The following is a 15,599-nucleotide window of genomic DNA, read 5'->3' on the forward strand; positions in this document are numbered from 1 at the left end:
TCCCCCAAACCCCCTCAATCCCCCCCCAAACCCTCTCAATCCCCCCAAACCCCCTCAATCCCCCCCCAAACCCCCTCAATCCCCCCCCCAACCTCCTCCTTGCCCCCCCAACCCTCTCACTGCCCCCCCACACCCCCCCCCCAGGCCCCCCCGGCCCCCCACCATCCAGCGCCCGCTGCAGCCGCTCCTTCTTGTCCTGCTGCCGCCGCAGCTGCTCCTCCTGCGCCCGGCGCTGCAGGTACTCGCGGCGCTCCGGGCCTGGCGGCGCAGCTGGGGCCGCGCCGTGACGTCACGGGGGGGCACGGTGACGTCACGGGGGGTATGGGGGGCACCCTGGGGGGGGGTGTCTGGGGGCGGTGGCGGGGGGGAATGGGGACTCTGGGGGGGCACGGGGGGACAGGAGTGCCCTGGGGGGGCATGGGGACACTGGGGGGGGACGTGGGGGGGGCACAGGGACACGTGGGGTGACATGGGGACACTGGGGGGCATGAGGGGACATGGGGGGGTCTTGGGGGAGGCATAGGGACACTGGGGGGACATGGGGACGTCTGGGGGGGACGTGGAGACACTGGGGGGGTCGTGGAGACACTGGGGGGGACATGAAAGGACATGGGGACACTGGGGGGTCATGGGACACTGGGGGGGGTCATGGGGACACTGGGGGGGTCGTGGAGGCACTGGGGGGCATGGGGACACTGGGGGGGACATAAGGGACATGGGGACACTGGGGGGGTCATAGGGACACTGGGGGGGGTCATGGAGACACTGGGGGGGTCGTGGAGGCACTGGGGGGTCATAGGGACACTGGGGGGGACATGGGGGCACTGGGGGGACGTGGGGGGGCATAGGGACACGGGGATCATGGAGAGACAGAGGGACACTGGCAGGGGACCGTGGGGACATGGGGACACGTGGGGACACTGGGGGGGTCACGTGGTGCACGAGGTGACCCAGGAAGAACCCTGAGGGCCCCTCCCCACCCCCCCCGGGCCTTACCATGGTGGCAGCTCCTCCGCTCCCCGCCGCTCTCCACACGCCGGCACCTCCCAACGCCGCCGCCGCCGATTGGCCGGGCGGGGGAGGGGAACACGCCAATGGAGCGCCCGGTGCTGCCGGAAGGGGCGGGGCGCGCCTCCAAGATGGCGATGCGGAAGAGGGCGCCGCCGACGCCCTCACCCAAGATGGCGGCCGAGGCGGCTTCCGCCGGCCGCTCCGCCAGCCCTCAGCCGAGGCCCCGCCTCCCGCGCTGATTGGCGGAGGCGCGGCGGAGGCGGCGGCGATTGGCGGAGGCGGCGGCGCGGCGTGAGGCCGGCGGGCGGGCCGGGTGCTGGCGGCGATGGAGGGTCGGTGAGGGGCCTGAGGCGGGGGGGGGGTGTGGTGTGTGTGTTGTGTAGGGTCGCCTATAGCGGGGGTGTTTGGGGGGGGGGGCGGTGTTGTGTCCGGTCCCCTATAGCTGGGCTGCTGGGGGAGGGGGGAGTTATAGGGGGTTGTTATGTAGGGTCTCATAGGGGTTTGTCTGTCCCGCAGGGTGCTTGTCTCTATAGGGTCCCTATAGGGCTCTCTCTGTCTCTATAGGGATCTGTTTGTCTCTATAAGCGTCAGTCTGTCTCTATAGCATCTCTATAGGAGTCAGTCTGTCCCTATAGGGGTCAGTCTGTCTCTATAGGGTCTTTATAGGGGTCAGTCTGTCTCTATAGGGATCAGTCTGTCTCTATAGCGTCTCTATAGGGTCTCTATAGGGGTCTGTCTGTCTCTATGGGGGTTAGTCTGTCTCTATAGGCTCCCTATAGGGATCAGTTTGTCTCTATAGGGTTTTTATAGGGGTTTATCTGTCTCCATATGGGTCAGTCTGTTTCTATAGGGGTTAGTCTGTCTCTATAGGGTCCCTATAGGGCTCTGTCTGTCTCTATAGGGATCTGTTTGTCTCTATAAGTGTTAATCTGTCACTATAGGGGTCAGTCTGTCTGTATAGGGTCTTTATAGGGGTCAGTCTGTCTCTATAGGGATCAGTCTGTCTCTATACCGTCTCTGTAGAGTCTCTATAGGGGTCTGTCTCTGTAGGAGTCAGTCTGTCTCTATAGGATCTCTATAGAGATCAGTCTGTTTCTATAGGGATCTGTCTGTCTCTATACAAGTCTGTGTGTCTCTATAGGGTCCCTATAACCGTCTGTGTGTTTTTATAGGGCTCCTATAGGGGTCTGTGTGTCTTTATAGGGGTCTGTCTGTCTCTATAGGGTCCCCCATGGGGGTTTGTCTGTCCCCACAGGGGTCTGTCTGTGTCTATAGGATCTCTATAGGGGTCTGTGTGTCTCTATAGGGGTCTCTGTGTCTCCATAGGATCCCCACAGGGGTCTGTCCGTCCCCATAGGGGTCCGTCCGTCTCTATAGGGTCCCCACAGGGGTCCGTCTGTCCCCACAGGTGTCCGTCTGTTTCTATAGGGTCCCCACAGGGATCCATGTGTGTCTATAGGGTCTCTATAGGGGTCCGTGTGTCTCTATAGGAGTCTCTGTGTCTCCATAGGATCCCCACAGGGGTCTGTCCGTCCCCATAGGGGTCCGTCTGTCTCCATAGGGTCCCCACAGGGGTTTGTCTGTCCCTACAGGTGTCCGTCTGTTTCTATAGGGTCCCCACAGGGATCCGTGTGTCTCTATAGGGTGCCTATAGGGATCCGTGTGTCTCTATGGGGATCTGTGTATCTCTGTAGGGTCTCTATAGGGCTTTGTCGGTCTCTATAGGGTCCCCACAGGGGTCTGTCCGTCCCCACGGGGGTCCGTCTGTCCCTATAGGGTCTCTATAGGGCTCTGTGTGTGTCTATAGGGCCCCCCCCCCCAGCGCTGGGGGCGGCGCTGGACGAGGCCGCCCTGGACCTGCTGGGGCGCTGGAGGCGCTGGAGGAGCGGCGGCGCCACCTGGGGGAGCTGCTGCGCCAGGTGGGGGACACGCCCCCGCCACGCCCCCGCCACGCCCCCGCCACGCCCCCGCCACGCCCCGGGGGACACGCCCCCGACACGCCCCCCCACCCCGGGGGCACGCCCCCTCCACCCTGAGGACACGCCCCTGCCCTGAGGACACGCCCCCTGCCCAGGATACACCCCCCGCCCCAGGGATATGCCCCCTGGACACGCCCCTCACCCCAGGGGCACACCCCCTGGCCTGTGGGCACGCCCCCTCCACCCTGAGGACACGCCCCCTGCCCCGGGGACAGGCTCAGGGACACGCCCCCCACCCATGGGACACGCCCCCTCGTCCTGAGGACACGCCCCCCCACCCTGAGGACACACCCCCCACCCAGGGACACACCCCCAACCCCAGGGACACACCCACTGCCCCAGGGACAGGCTCAGGGACACGCCCCCTGCCCTGGGGACACGCCCCCTGCCCTGAAGACATGTGCCTGGCTCTGAGGATATGCCCTGAGGACACGCCCCCTCCTTGAGGACACGCCCCCTTGAGGACACGCCCCCTTGAGGACACGCCCCCTGAGGACACGCCCCCTGCCCTGAAGACATGTCCCTGGCTCTGAGGACATGCTCTGAGGACACGCCCCCCGGGGACACGCCCCCTCCCTGAGGACTCGCCCCCCGGGACACGCCCCCTCCCTGAGGACACGCCCCCCTGAGGACACGCCCCCTGCCCCGGGGACACGCCCCCCACCCCAGGGACACGCCCAGGCCTGCAGCACGCCCTGACCCATGTCCCCACGCCCCCGCCACCTGTGACCCCGCCCCTGACCCCGCCCCTCCGTGGCCCCGCCCCCCCCGTGGCCCCGCCCCCTGACCCCGCCCCCTCTCCCCAGGGCTGGCTGGGCCTGGCGCAGGCCCGCTACTGCCTGGGCTGCCCCCGCGTCTCGGCCCTGCAGTACGGGGCCAGCGGGTCCCCCCGCGTCACCGTCACCTTCAGGTGGGGGGGGGCACGGGGGGACACACCAGGGGGGTGGGGGGACATGAGGGGGGGGACCCGGGGACATGGGGGGGTGACACGGGGACATGGGGGGGGAACATGGGGGGGGGGGACATGGGGACAGGGACACTGGGGGGTCACCAGGGGGATAGGGGGACACGGGGGGGGCACATGGGGACATGGGGGGGGTGACATGGGGACAGGGACACTGGGGGGGACACCAGGGAGGTGGCAGGGATGTGGGGGGGGTGACAAGGGGACAGGGACACTGAGGGGGGGACATTGGGGGTGGGGACACACAGGGGGGACATTGGGGGGGTGGGGGATGACCCCAATGTCCCCAGGGGGGTGGGGGGGACGTGGGGGTGGACATTGGGGGGGGGCACACACGGGAGGGACATTGGGGGGACGTGGGGGTGGGGGGTGACCCCGATGTCCCCAATTGTGGGGGGGGGAAGGGAGGGGGCACAGGGGTGTCCCCACGGGGAGGTGACACCCGTGTGTGTGTCCCCCCCAGGCAGGAGGAGGGGGAGCCCCCCCGCTTCGAGGAGGTGCTGGCCACGGGGGGGGACCCCCAGGAGCCCCCGCCGGGGGAAGGTGACGGTAACCGGGGCGGGGGGGGCTCCCCAGGGGTGCTGGGGGGGAACTGGGGGGGCTGGGGGGGATTTGGGGGTCTGGGGGGGGTCCCTATGGGTGCTGGGGGGGGGATTTGGGGGTCTGGGGGGGGTCCCAGGGGTGCTGGGGGGGGCATTGGGGGGGAACTCGGGTGCTGGGGGGGTCCCCAATGGGTGCTGGGGGTGCTGGGGGGGATTTGTGGTGCTGGGGGGGGGTCCCAGGGTTGCTGGGGGGGGATTGGGGGGGTCCCAGGGGTGCTGGGAGGGATTTGGGGTGCTGGGAGTGTCCGGTCGGGGCAGTGGGTGCTGAGGGGAGGGTTGGGGTGCTGGGGGTCTCCCCAGTTATTTCGGGGGGGGGTCCCTGACCTTTGGCCCCCCCTCCCCCCCCCCCCAGGTCTGCGGCAGCGCCGGGGCCCCGCCCCCCACCCCCCCCGGCCCCCCCCCGACCCCCTGAGCTGGTTCGGGGTCCTGCTGCCCCCCAGCCTGCGGCAGGCCCAGGCCAGCTTCGTCCGCGGTGAGGGGGGGTCCCCAAAACAGGGGGGGTCCCCAAAACACGGGGGGAGGGTGTCAAAATCCTGGGGGGTGTTCCCCAAACCTTGTGTGGTCCCCAAAACCCGGGGGGGGGGTCCTCAAGGACTTGGGGAGGGTCCCTAAATCGGGGGGGTGGTGGTGGGGAACTTAGAGAGGGGGTCCGCAAGAACTTGGGGGGGTCCCCAAAACCCAGGGAGGTCCTCAAAACCCGGGAGGGGTCCTCAAGGACTTGGGGGGGGGGGTCCCTAAATCAAGGGGGGGTCCCCAAGACCTGGGGGGATCCCCAAAACCCGGGGGGGTCCTCAAGGAGTTGGGGGGGTCCCTAAATTGGGGGGGGGGGGGGAAGAACTTGGAGGGCCCCAAAGGTCACGACCCTCTGTCACCCCCTCCCTTTTGTCACCTCCAAAGTGGGGCCCCTCCCCCTGCCCGGTGACCCCGCCCCCTGTCCTCTGGCCCTGCCCCCTGCCCGGTGACCCCGCCCCCTTCCCTCTGACCCCGCCCCCTGCCCTCTGGCCCCGCCCCCAGGCGTGTCGCTGGCGGTGGAGCTGGCGGGGCTGCAGGGCGCCGTGCTGGAGGCGACGGCTCGGTACCGGGAGCTGCGGGGGACGGGCGGGGGGACCCCTGGTGACACCGCCACCCCCGGGGACACCGCGACCCCCGGGGACACCGTGACGTCTGGGGACATCGTGACCCCTGGTGACATTGTGACGTCTGGGGACACCGTGACCCCCGGGGACACCGCGACCTCGGGGGACATCGTGATCTCCAGGGACATCGTGACCCCTGGTGACATCGTGACCTCTGGTGACACCGCGACCCTGAGTGACACCAAGAGCCACAGGGACACCATGACCCCAGGAGACACTGCCACCTCACGTGACACCGTCACCTCAGGTGACACCTTGACCCTGGGTGACACGGTGACCCCGAGTGACATCATGACCCCAGGTGACACCGCGGCCCCAGGGGACATCATGACCTCGGGTGACATCGAGACCCTGAGTGACACCACGACCCTGGGGGACAGCGGGACCTCTGGTGACATCGTGACTCTCAGGGACACCGTGACCCCAGGTGACACTGCGACCTCGGGTGACCCGGTGAGCCCAGGTGACATCATGACCCTGTATGACACTGTCACCTCAGGTGACAGCCCGGCCCCCGTTGACACCGTGACCTCGGGTGACACCACGAGCCCAGGTGACACCGTGACCTCGGGTGACACCACAACCTCGGGTGACACCAAGAGCCAGGGGGACACCACGACCTTGGGTGACACCGCGGCCTCAGGTGACACCATAATCCTGGGTGACATCATGACCCCAGGTGACCCCGTGACCTCGGGTGACACCGTGACCCCGAGTGACCCCGTGACCCCATGTGACACCGCGACCCTGGGGGACACCATGACCTCGGGTGACACCACAAGCCCCAGTGACACCATGACCTCAGGTGACCCCGTGACCTCATGTGACCCCATGACCCCAGGTGACGTCATGCCGCCCGGTGACACGGCGACCCCGCGTGACCCCGCGTGACGCCGCCTGCAGAAGCCCCGCCCACCGCTGCCTGCGCTGGCCCCTCCCCCAATAAAGGCGCTGCCGTCGCCGCCGCGTCTCCCTCTGTCGCCGGCCGCCATCTTGGGGTCACCGGGAGGTCGCCTGGCTGCCCCTCCCCCCCAGCACTGTGACCTCTGACCCCAGCTGCTGCCCTTTGACCCCCGGGGGGAGGAGCTTGAATAAAGGGGCGGTGCCCGCCGCTGATGACACCACAGCACCCCTGACCTGAGGGGCGGGACCCGGGGGCGGGGTTACCCTGAAGCTCCGCCTACTCGTGCTGCCTGGCCTCCAGTGAGGCCTGACATGCTTAAGCCCCGCCCACAGCCTGAAGGCCACGCCCCCAACCCACCTGTCATGTCTGGCCCCGCCCACATCCCATCTGTCATGTCTGGCCCCGCCCACAGCCTGCAGACCCCACCCCCAGCCCATCTGTGATGTCTGGCTCCGCCCACAGCCTTCAGGCCCCACCCCCAGCCCATCTGTCATGTCTGGCCCCACCCACAGCCGCTTGGCCCCGCCCCCGCTCCTCCCCACAGAGTCCCACATGCCCCCCCTGCCCCCTGACTCCGCCCCCCCAGCAGCGCATGGGACTCCGCCCACCTTCTGCCAACATCTAGATTTATTGGGCGGAGCCCCTCGCGCCCCTCCCCCCCAAGCCCCGCCCTCCCTTCCTCGGGGGCGGGGCCACGACACAACAACAACGAGAGGAACCGTGTTGGGGGCGGGGGAGGGGAGACAACACAGGGCGGGGCTCGCCGGGGGGGCGTGCCCGGGCGGGGGGGGTGTGGCCAGGCAGGGAGGGGCGTGCCCGGGTGGGGCCCCGCCCCCCGGGGGCGGGGCTAGCGGATGGTGTAGCGGACGTAGGGGACCTCGATGTCGGCGTCGGTGTCGTCGTTGCAGCAGAGCTCGAAGATGAGGGCCTTGACGTGGCGGCCCAGCTTCTTCTTGGGGACGCGCGCCACGATCTCCGTCATCCTGGGGACACCAGGGGACATCAGCCCGGGGGCACCGCCCGTGGGGGCCTCGCCCACCCCGCTGTCACCCGGCGGGCGCGGTGACCACCCATGGTGACCCCAACTACGGTGACCATCACCCTATGGGGATGGGGACGTGGCTATGGGGAGGCATCAGCCCATGGTGACCATCCATGGTGGCCTCAGCCATGGTGACCTTCACCCTGTGGGGATGAGGACATGAGGTGGCATCATGGTGACCATCCGTGGTGGCTTCAACCATGGACGTTGTCACCCTATGGGGATGGGGACATTGGGTGGCATCATGGTGACCACCTATGGTGGTTTCAACCATGGTGACTGTCACCCTATGGGGCCATGGACACGAGGTGGCATCATGGTAGCCATCCATGGTGGCTTCAACCATGGACATTTTCACCCTATGGGGATGGGGATGTCGAGTGGCATCATGGTGACCATCCATTGTGGCTTCAACCGTGGTGACCATCACTCTATGGTGATGAGGACGTTGGGTGGCATCATGGTGGCCATCCATGGTGGTCTCAACCATGGAGATTGTCACCCTGCGGGGATGGGGACACGAAGTGGCATTATGGTGGCCACTCATGGTGGCCTCAGCCATAGCCCTGTCATCCTACTGGGATGGGGACGTGGCCATGGGGTGACATCAGCCCATGGTGACCACCCATGGTGGCCTCAGCCATGGTGACCATCACTCTATGGGGATGGGGACGTGGGGATGAGGAAGTGGGGTGGCATCATGGTGGCCACGTGTGGTGGTTTCAACCATGGAGATTGTCACCCTATAGTGATGGGGCCACAACCATGGGGTGACATCAGCCCATGGTGACCATCCATGGTGGTCTCAACCATGGGGATTGTCACCCTACGGGGACGTGCCTATAGGGTGGCATCATGGTGACCATCCATGGTGGCTTCAACCATGGAGCTTGTCACCCTATGGGGCCAGGGATGTGGCCATGGGGTGACATCAACCCATGGTGACCATCCATGGTGGCCTCAACCACAGGGACTGTCACCCCATGGCCATGTCCCTATCCCCATAGGGTGACATCAGCCCATGGTGACCATCCACGGTGGCTTCAACCATGGGGACGGTCACTCTATGGGGATGTGGCTATGGGGTGGCATCATGGTGACCACCCATGGTGGCCTCAACCCCAGAGACTGTCACCCTCGGGTGATGGGGACGCTGGGTGGCATCATGGTGACCACCCATGGTGGCCTCAACCATGGTGACCATCACCCTACAGGGATGGGGACATGGCCAACACCCACCCCCCCACCCCCCAGGACCCCACCCATGGGATGTGCCCCCCACCCCCCACCCATGGGCACGCCCCTCCCCCCCCCCGGGTCCCTACGGTTGGTCGTGGCGCTCCCGCAGCTTGGCGGCCGGCATGAAGAAGGAGTAGAGCATGGAGACGCCCTGCGACAGCATCGTGATCTCCAGCCGGTGCTCCTTCTGGGGGGGGGAGGGGACAGGGCGGGGATGTTGGGTGGGGCGCAGGACACCCAAGGGTGCCCCACCGCCACCCACGGTGCCCCATGGTTTTGGGGGCACCGGCCACTGTGGTGGCCACATCTTCCCCAGCTTCCCTCTGGGGTGTCCCCTCTGAGTTGGAGTCCTTTTGGGGGCACACGGGGACATTGGGTGGGACACTGAGACCTCGTGTGGGGCACAGAGCACCCAGGGGTGCCCCACCACGACCCACAGCGCCCCACGGCTTCGGGGACACCAGCCACCGTGGTGGCCACATCTCCCCCGCTTCACTCTGGGGTGTCTTCTCTGAGTTGGGGTCCTCTTGGGGGGACACGGGGACGTTGGGTGGGACACTGAGACCTCGTGTGGGGCACAGAGCACCCAGGGGTGCCCCACCACGACCCACAGCGCCCCACGGCTTCGGGGACACCAGCCACCATGGTGGCCACATCTCCCCCAGCTTCCCTCTGGCGTGTCCCCTCTGAGTTGGGGTCCTTTTGGGGGCACACGGGGATGTCGTGTGGGGCCCACGTGCCCCCCAGCCCCGTCCCATTCCGCCCCCTGGACCCCGCCCCCCTTCCAGTCCCCCCCAGTCCCTCCCAGTGCTCCCAGTACCTTGAAGTAGGCGAGGAACTGGCGCAAGGTCATCTCCTGCCCGCCGGGCTGCAGGCCCTGCACCTCGAACCGGTCCCACAGTGTCCACTCCACCTCGTAGTACTGGGGAAAAGGGGCAGACCCACGGCGGGGCGGGGTCAGACCCACGGCGGGGGGCTTGGACCCACGGCGAGGTGGTGGGACCCACGGCGAGGTGGTGGGACCCACGGAGACGCAGCCACGGTTGGGCGCAAGGACTTGGGTGGGGCACGATTGGGGGTCAGAAGGACCATGGGGTGACTTGGGGCATCTATAGGGTGCCCCATCGTGCTATGGGGCTGGGCTCTATGGGGCAGTGAGCCTTGGGCAGCCCCCCAACCCCCCCAAGACCCCATCCCACCTCCAAAACCCAACGCCAACCCCACGCCAACCCAACGCCAACCCAACCACAACCCCTTTGAGGCCATAGGTTCCTACGGCCCTATAGGTCCCCAGAGCCCCACAGGTCCCCAGACCCCTATAGGTGCCCCACAGCCCCACAGGTCCCCAGAGCCCCACAGGTCCCCAGACCCCTATAGGTCCCCAGACCCCCATATGTCCCCAGAGCCCCACAGGTCCCCAGAACCCTATAGGTCCCTGCACCTCTATATGTCCCCAGAGCCCCATATGCTCCCGGACCCCCATAGGTCCCTACAGCCCTATAGGTCCCCAGACCCCTATATGTTTCTATAGCCCTATAGGTGCCCCACAGCTCTATAGGTCCCTATAGGCCCCATATGTACCTGGACCCCCATATGTCCTCAGCGCCCTATAGGTCCCTGCACCTCTATATGTCCCCTGACCTCTATATGTTCCTACAGCCCTATAGGGCCCCAGAGCCCCATATGTTCCCGAACCCCCATATGTCCCCAGACCCCCATAGGTCCCCAGACCCCCATAGGTCCCCAGAGCCCTATATGTCCCCAGGACCCTATAGATCCCTACAGCTCTATATGTCCCTATAGGCCCTATATGTGCCCCACAGCCCTATAAGTGCCCCACAGCCCCATAGGTCCCCAGAGCCCCATATGTCCCTGCACCTCTATGTGTCCCCAGAGCCCTATAAGTCCCTACAGCCCTAGAGGTCCCTATAGACCCCATATGTCCCCAGACCCCATAGGTCCGCAGACCCCCATATGTCCCTGCAATTCTATATGTCCCCAGAGCCCTATAGGTCCCTACAGCCCTATAGGTCCCCATAGGACCCATACGTGCCCTATAGGTGCTATAGGTACCCTACAGACTCCATATGTGCCCTATAGACCCTACATGTGCCCTATAGACCCTATATGTACTCTACAATGCCCTATAGAACCTACAGGACCCCCCCAGCACCCACAGGACCCCCATAGCACCCCTAGGACCCCCCTTAAGACCCCCCATAGCACTCACAGGACCCCTCCCAGCACCCACAGGACCCCCATAGCACCCCTAGAACCCCCCTAGGACCCCCTACAGCACCCATATGACCCCCTCAGCACCCATGGGTGCCCCCCAGCACCCATAACCCCCCTTAAGACCCCCAATAATGTCCCATAGCACCCCTAGGACCCCCCCCAGCACCCGCAGGACCCCCATAGCACCCATAGGACCGCACCAGGACCCCCTATAGCACCCATAGGACCCCCCCAGCACCCATGGGTCCCCCCCAGCGCCCACCTTGTGGCGGTCGGCCGGGGGGATGTCGTAGTTCTCGGCCCGCAGGTTGGAGGTGACGACGATGAAGTCCATGTGGAAGTTGGTGTCATCGTCCTGGGTGGGTGAGGGACGGGGGCACCCATGGGTGGGGGGCACCCATGGGTGGGGGAGGGGGGGTGGGGGCGGCACCCACCTTCTCGAAGTCGATGGGGAACATGCGGAAGCCCGGCAGCTTCTCGGAGCTGGGCAGCGAGGCCTTCAGCTCCTCCAGGCGCCCGTCGTCTGTGGGGGGAGGGGCGCCCATGGGTGCCCCCCACCCATACCCCCACCCCACCAGCACCCATGGGTGCCCCTGGCCCATAGCTCCATCCACCAGCACCCATGGGTGCTCCTACCCTGCATCTGATATGGTTCTCCAGACCACCAAAGGACATCCAACCCCCACAGGTGCCCCCCAACCCCCATGGGTGCCCCCCAACCCCCATGGTTGCCCCAACTCCCACCTCAACCACCACCCCTAGGTGCCCCCCAGCACCCATGGGTGCCCCCCACCCATAGCTCCATCCCACCACCACCCATGGGTGCCCCCCACCCATACCTCCATCCCACCACCACCCATGGGTGCTCCTACCCCACACTTACCACGTTCCTCCAGACCATGTAAGTGTCTTCAACCCCCACAGGTGCCCCCCAACCCCCATGGTGCCCCCCAAACCCCCCTGGTTGCCCCAACTCCCACCTCAACCCCCATCCCTAGGAGCTCCCCAGCACCCATGGGTGCCCCCCACCCATACCTCCATCCCACCACCACCCATAGGTGCTCCTACCCCACATCTGATATGGTTCTCCAGACCATCTAGGTGCCTCCAACCCCCACGGGTGCCCCCCAGACCCCCCTGGTTGTTCCATCTCCCAACCCAATCCCACCCGTAGGTGCCTCCCAGCACCCATGGGTGCCCCCCACCCCTACCGAGGGTGACGGCGGCGCTCTGCAGCTCCTGGTCGGAGACGTGGATGCGGACTCCGGCCTTGGGGGCGAAGGGGGGGACGCGGACGTGGAGCAGGAGCTTGGCCACCGGCCCCCGCTCCCGCGAGCCCTCGATGCCGTAGCTCTGGGCGAAGAGGTTGGAGGCCGCCATCACGTAGTCCAGGTGGAGGGGCTGCGGGTCGGGGGCACCCATGGGTGTTGGGGGGGGGGCACCCATGGGTGGAGGGGGTGGGGTGAGGGGGAAGGTGGGGGAGGGACTGCACCCGGAGGAGATGGAGGGCTCCCATTGGGGATGGAAGGGTGATGGAGGGGGATGGACGGCACCCAAGGGTGGGGAGATGGCACCCAAGGGTGCTGAGATGCCTCCCTAGGGTCATGGGATGGCACCCAAAGGCCAAGTGACAGCAGCCAAGGGTAATGAGATAGCACCCAAAGATCATCAATGGCACCCAAGGGTCATGGGATGGCACCCAAAGATGAAGGGTGGCACCCAAGGGTCATGGATGGCACCCAAGGGTGGTGAGATGGCACCCAAGCGGATCAAGGGCACACAAAGGGGATAGGATGGCACCCAAGGGGGAAAAGCTCTTGCTCAGCCTCATCTGCCCATGGCACTGCTCGCACAGAGGCACAGAGACTGGGGCTGCTTGCTTGTCTTGCCCCCTCAAACTTCAAACGTAGCTTAGGTGGTGTGTGACGGGCGCCTCCAGCAGCCCTGCTCCGAAAATGCAAAAGTCTGCAGATAGCTCGCAGGCAGAAAGAGCTAGCCTGGAAAGCTGTTGCTCAGCCTCATCTGCCCATGGCACTGCTCACAGAGAGGCACAGAGACTGGGGCTGCTTGCTTGTCTTGACACCTTAAATTTCAAACTTATCTTTTGAGTTCAGTGGCGGGCGGCTCCGGCAGACCTGCTCTGAAAATGCGAACGTCTGCAGATAGCTCGCAGGCAGAAAGAGCTAGCCTGGAAAGCTGTTGCTCAGCCTCACCTGCCCATGGCACTGCTCGCACAGAGGCACAGAGACTGGGGCTACTTGCTTGTCTTGCCCCCTCAAATTTCAAACGTAGCTGTGGGGGTCCGTGCAGGGGGCCTCCAGCAGCCCTGCTCTGAAAATGGGAACGTTTGCAGATAGAACGCAGGCAGAAAGAGCTAGCCTGGAAAGCTGTTGCTCAGCCTCATCTGCCCATGGCACTGCTCGCACAGAGGCACAGAGACTGGGGCTGCTTGCTTGTCTTGCCCCCTCAAACTTCAAACGTAGATTAGGTGGTCCATGCCGGGCGCCTCCAGTAGCCCTGCTCCCAAAATGCGGACGTCTGCAGATAGCTCGCAGGCAGAAAGAGCTAGCCTGGAAAGCTGTTGCTCAGCCTCATCTGCCCATGGCACTGCTCGCACAGAGGCACAGAGACTGGGGCTGCTTGCTTGTCTTGCCCCCTCAAACTTCCAACGTAGCTGAGGGGGTCTGTGTCGGGCGCCTCCGGCAGCCCTGCTCCGAAAATGCGAACGTCTGCAGATAGCTCGCAGGCAGAAAGAGCTAGCCTGGAAAGCTGTTGCTCAGCCTCATCTGCCCATGGCACTGCTCGCACAGAGGCACAGAGACTGGGGCTGCTTGCTTGTCTTGCCCCCTCAAACTTCAAACGTAGATTAGGGGGTCTGTGCTGAGCGCCTACAGCAGCTTTGCTCCCAAAATGTGAACGTCTGCAGGTAGCTCGCAGGCAGAAAGAGCTAGGCTGGAAAGCTGTTGCTCAGCCTCATCTGCCCATGGCACTGCTCGCACAGAGGCACAGAGACTGGGGCTGCTTGCTTGTCTTGCCCCCTCAAACTTCAAACGTAGATTAGGGGGTCTGTGCTGAGCGCCTACAGCAGCTTTGCTCCCAAAATGTGAACGTCTGCAGGTAGCTCAAAGCCAGAAAGAGCTAGGCTGGAAAGCTGTTGCTCAGCCTCATCTGCCCATGGCACTGCTCGCACAGAGGCACAGAGACTGGGGCTGCTTGCTTGTCTTGCCCCCTCAAACTTCAAACGTAGCTTTGGGGTTCTGTGCATCGGGCCTCCTGCAGAGCTTCTCCGAAAAAGCGAACGTCTGCAGATAGCTCGCAGGCAGAAAGAGCTAGCCTGGAAAGCTGTTGCTCAGCCTCATCTGCCCATGGCACTGCTCGCAGAGAGGCACAGAGACTGGGGCTGCTTGCTTGTCTTGCCCCCTCAAACTTCAAACGTATATTTGGGGGTCTGTGCTGAGCGCCTACAGCAGCTTTGCTCCCAAAATGTGAACGTCTGCAGGTAGTTCAAAGCCAGAAAGAGCTAGGCTGGAAAGCTGTTGCTCAGCCTCATCTGCCCATGGCACTGCTCGCACAGAGGCACAGAGACTGGGGCTGCTTGCTTGTCTTGCCCCCTCAAACTTCAAACGTAGCTTTGGGGTTCCGTGCATCGGGCCTCCTGCAGAGTGTCTCCGAAAATGCGAACGTTTGCAGATAGCTCGCAGGCAGAAAGAGCTAGCCTGGAAAGCTCTTGCTCAGCCTCATCTGCACATGACACTACTCGTACAGAGCCACAGAGACTGGAGCTGCTTGCTTCACTTGCCACCTCAAAGTTCAAACGTAGCTTGGGAATGGGGGGTGCCTGCCAGACTCCCCTTGCAGCCCTGCTCCGAAGATGCGAACGTCTGCAGATAGGTGGCAGCCAGAAGGGGCTAGCCTGGAAAGCTGTTGCTCAGCCTCATCTGCACATGACACTGCTCGCACAGAGCCACAGAGTGGAGCTGCTTGCTTGTCTTGCCCCCTCAAACTTCAAACGTAGTCTGGGAATGGGGGGTACCTGCCAGACTCCTCTTGCAGCCCTGCTCCGAAGCTGCGAACGTCTGCAGATAGGTGGCAGCCAGAAGGGGCTAGCCTGGAAAGCTGTTGCTCAGCCTCATCTACGCATGGCACTGCTCGCACAGAGGCACAGAGACTGGGGCTGCTTGCTTGTCTTGCCCCCTCAACCTTCAAACGTAGCTTTGGGGGTCCGTGCCGGGAGCCTCCAGTAGACCTGCTCCCAAAATGCGAACGTCTGCAGATAGCTCGCAGGCAGAAAGAGCTAGGCTGGAAAGCTGTTGCTCAGCCTCATCTGCCCATGGCACTGCTCGCACAGAGGCACAGAGACTGGGGCTGCTTGCTTGTCTTGGCCCCTCAAACTTCAAACGTATCTTAGGTGGTCCATGCCGGGCGCCTCCAGTAGCCCTGCTCCCAAAATGCGAACGTCTGCAGATAGCTCGCAGGGAGAAAGAGCT

The 15,599-nt window shown here is 64.7% G+C and overlaps 2 protein-coding genes across 2 annotated transcripts; one reads left to right on the forward strand and one right to left on the reverse strand.

Moving 5' to 3' along the window:
- The first annotated feature begins 1,139 nt into the window (after positions 1-1,139).
- Positions 1,140-6,813, forward strand: VMA22 (vacuolar ATPase assembly factor VMA22). The gene is made up of 8 exons (XM_075446113.1): positions 1,140-1,206; positions 1,271-1,343; positions 2,819-2,930; positions 3,797-3,900; positions 4,418-4,503; positions 4,909-5,028; positions 5,571-6,335; positions 6,534-6,813. The coding sequence occupies exons 1-8, from the start codon at positions 1,140-1,142 to the stop codon at positions 6,581-6,583; spliced, it is 1,377 nt and encodes a 458-aa protein (XP_075302228.1). The 3' UTR covers positions 6,584-6,813.
- A 592-nt stretch (positions 6,814-7,405) lies between these two features.
- Positions 7,406-12,534, reverse strand: LOC142365364 (ubiquitin-like modifier-activating enzyme 1). The gene is made up of 6 exons (XM_075446099.1): positions 12,324-12,534; positions 11,547-11,635; positions 11,375-11,467; positions 9,698-9,799; positions 8,964-9,064; positions 7,406-7,579 (listed from the first exon to the last, which is right to left on the reverse strand). The coding sequence occupies exons 1-6, from the start codon at positions 12,532-12,534 to the stop codon at positions 7,444-7,446; spliced, it is 732 nt and encodes a 243-aa protein (XP_075302214.1). The 3' UTR covers positions 7,406-7,443.
- Between the last annotated feature and the right edge of the window lie 3,065 nt (positions 12,535-15,599).

Source organism: Opisthocomus hoazin, chromosome 38 (assembly GCF_030867145.1).
Source record: "Opisthocomus hoazin isolate bOpiHoa1 chromosome 38, bOpiHoa1.hap1, whole genome shotgun sequence".
Classification (NCBI taxonomy): Eukaryota; Metazoa; Chordata; class Aves; order Opisthocomiformes; family Opisthocomidae; genus Opisthocomus; species Opisthocomus hoazin.

Bases quoted from the DNA above. Each gene is read 5' to 3' on its own strand.
- VMA22 (XM_075446113.1), top strand. From the start codon at position 1,140: ATGGCGATGCGGAAGAGGGCGCCGCCGACGCCCTCACCCAAGATGGCG. The intron at 2,931-3,796 runs GTGGGGGACACG...CCCTCTCCCCAG, and splicing joins TGGGGGAGCTGCTGCGCCAG to GGCTGGCTGGGCCTGGCGCA. The intron at 6,336-6,533 runs GTGACACCATAA...CCATGACCCCAG, and splicing joins GGGTGACACCGCGGCCTCAG to GTGACGTCATGCCGCCCGGT.
- LOC142365364 (XM_075446099.1), bottom strand. From the start codon at position 12,534: ATGGGTGCCCCCGACCCGCAGCCCCTCCACCTGGACTACGTGATGGCG. The intron at 9,800-11,374 runs GTGGGCGCTGGG...CCTTTTCCCCAG, and splicing joins CCCCGGCCGACCGCCACAAG to TACTACGAGGTGGAGTGGAC. The intron at 9,065-9,697 runs GTACTGGGAGCA...TCCCCCCCCCAG, and splicing joins AGTTCCTCGCCTACTTCAAG to AAGGAGCACCGGCTGGAGAT.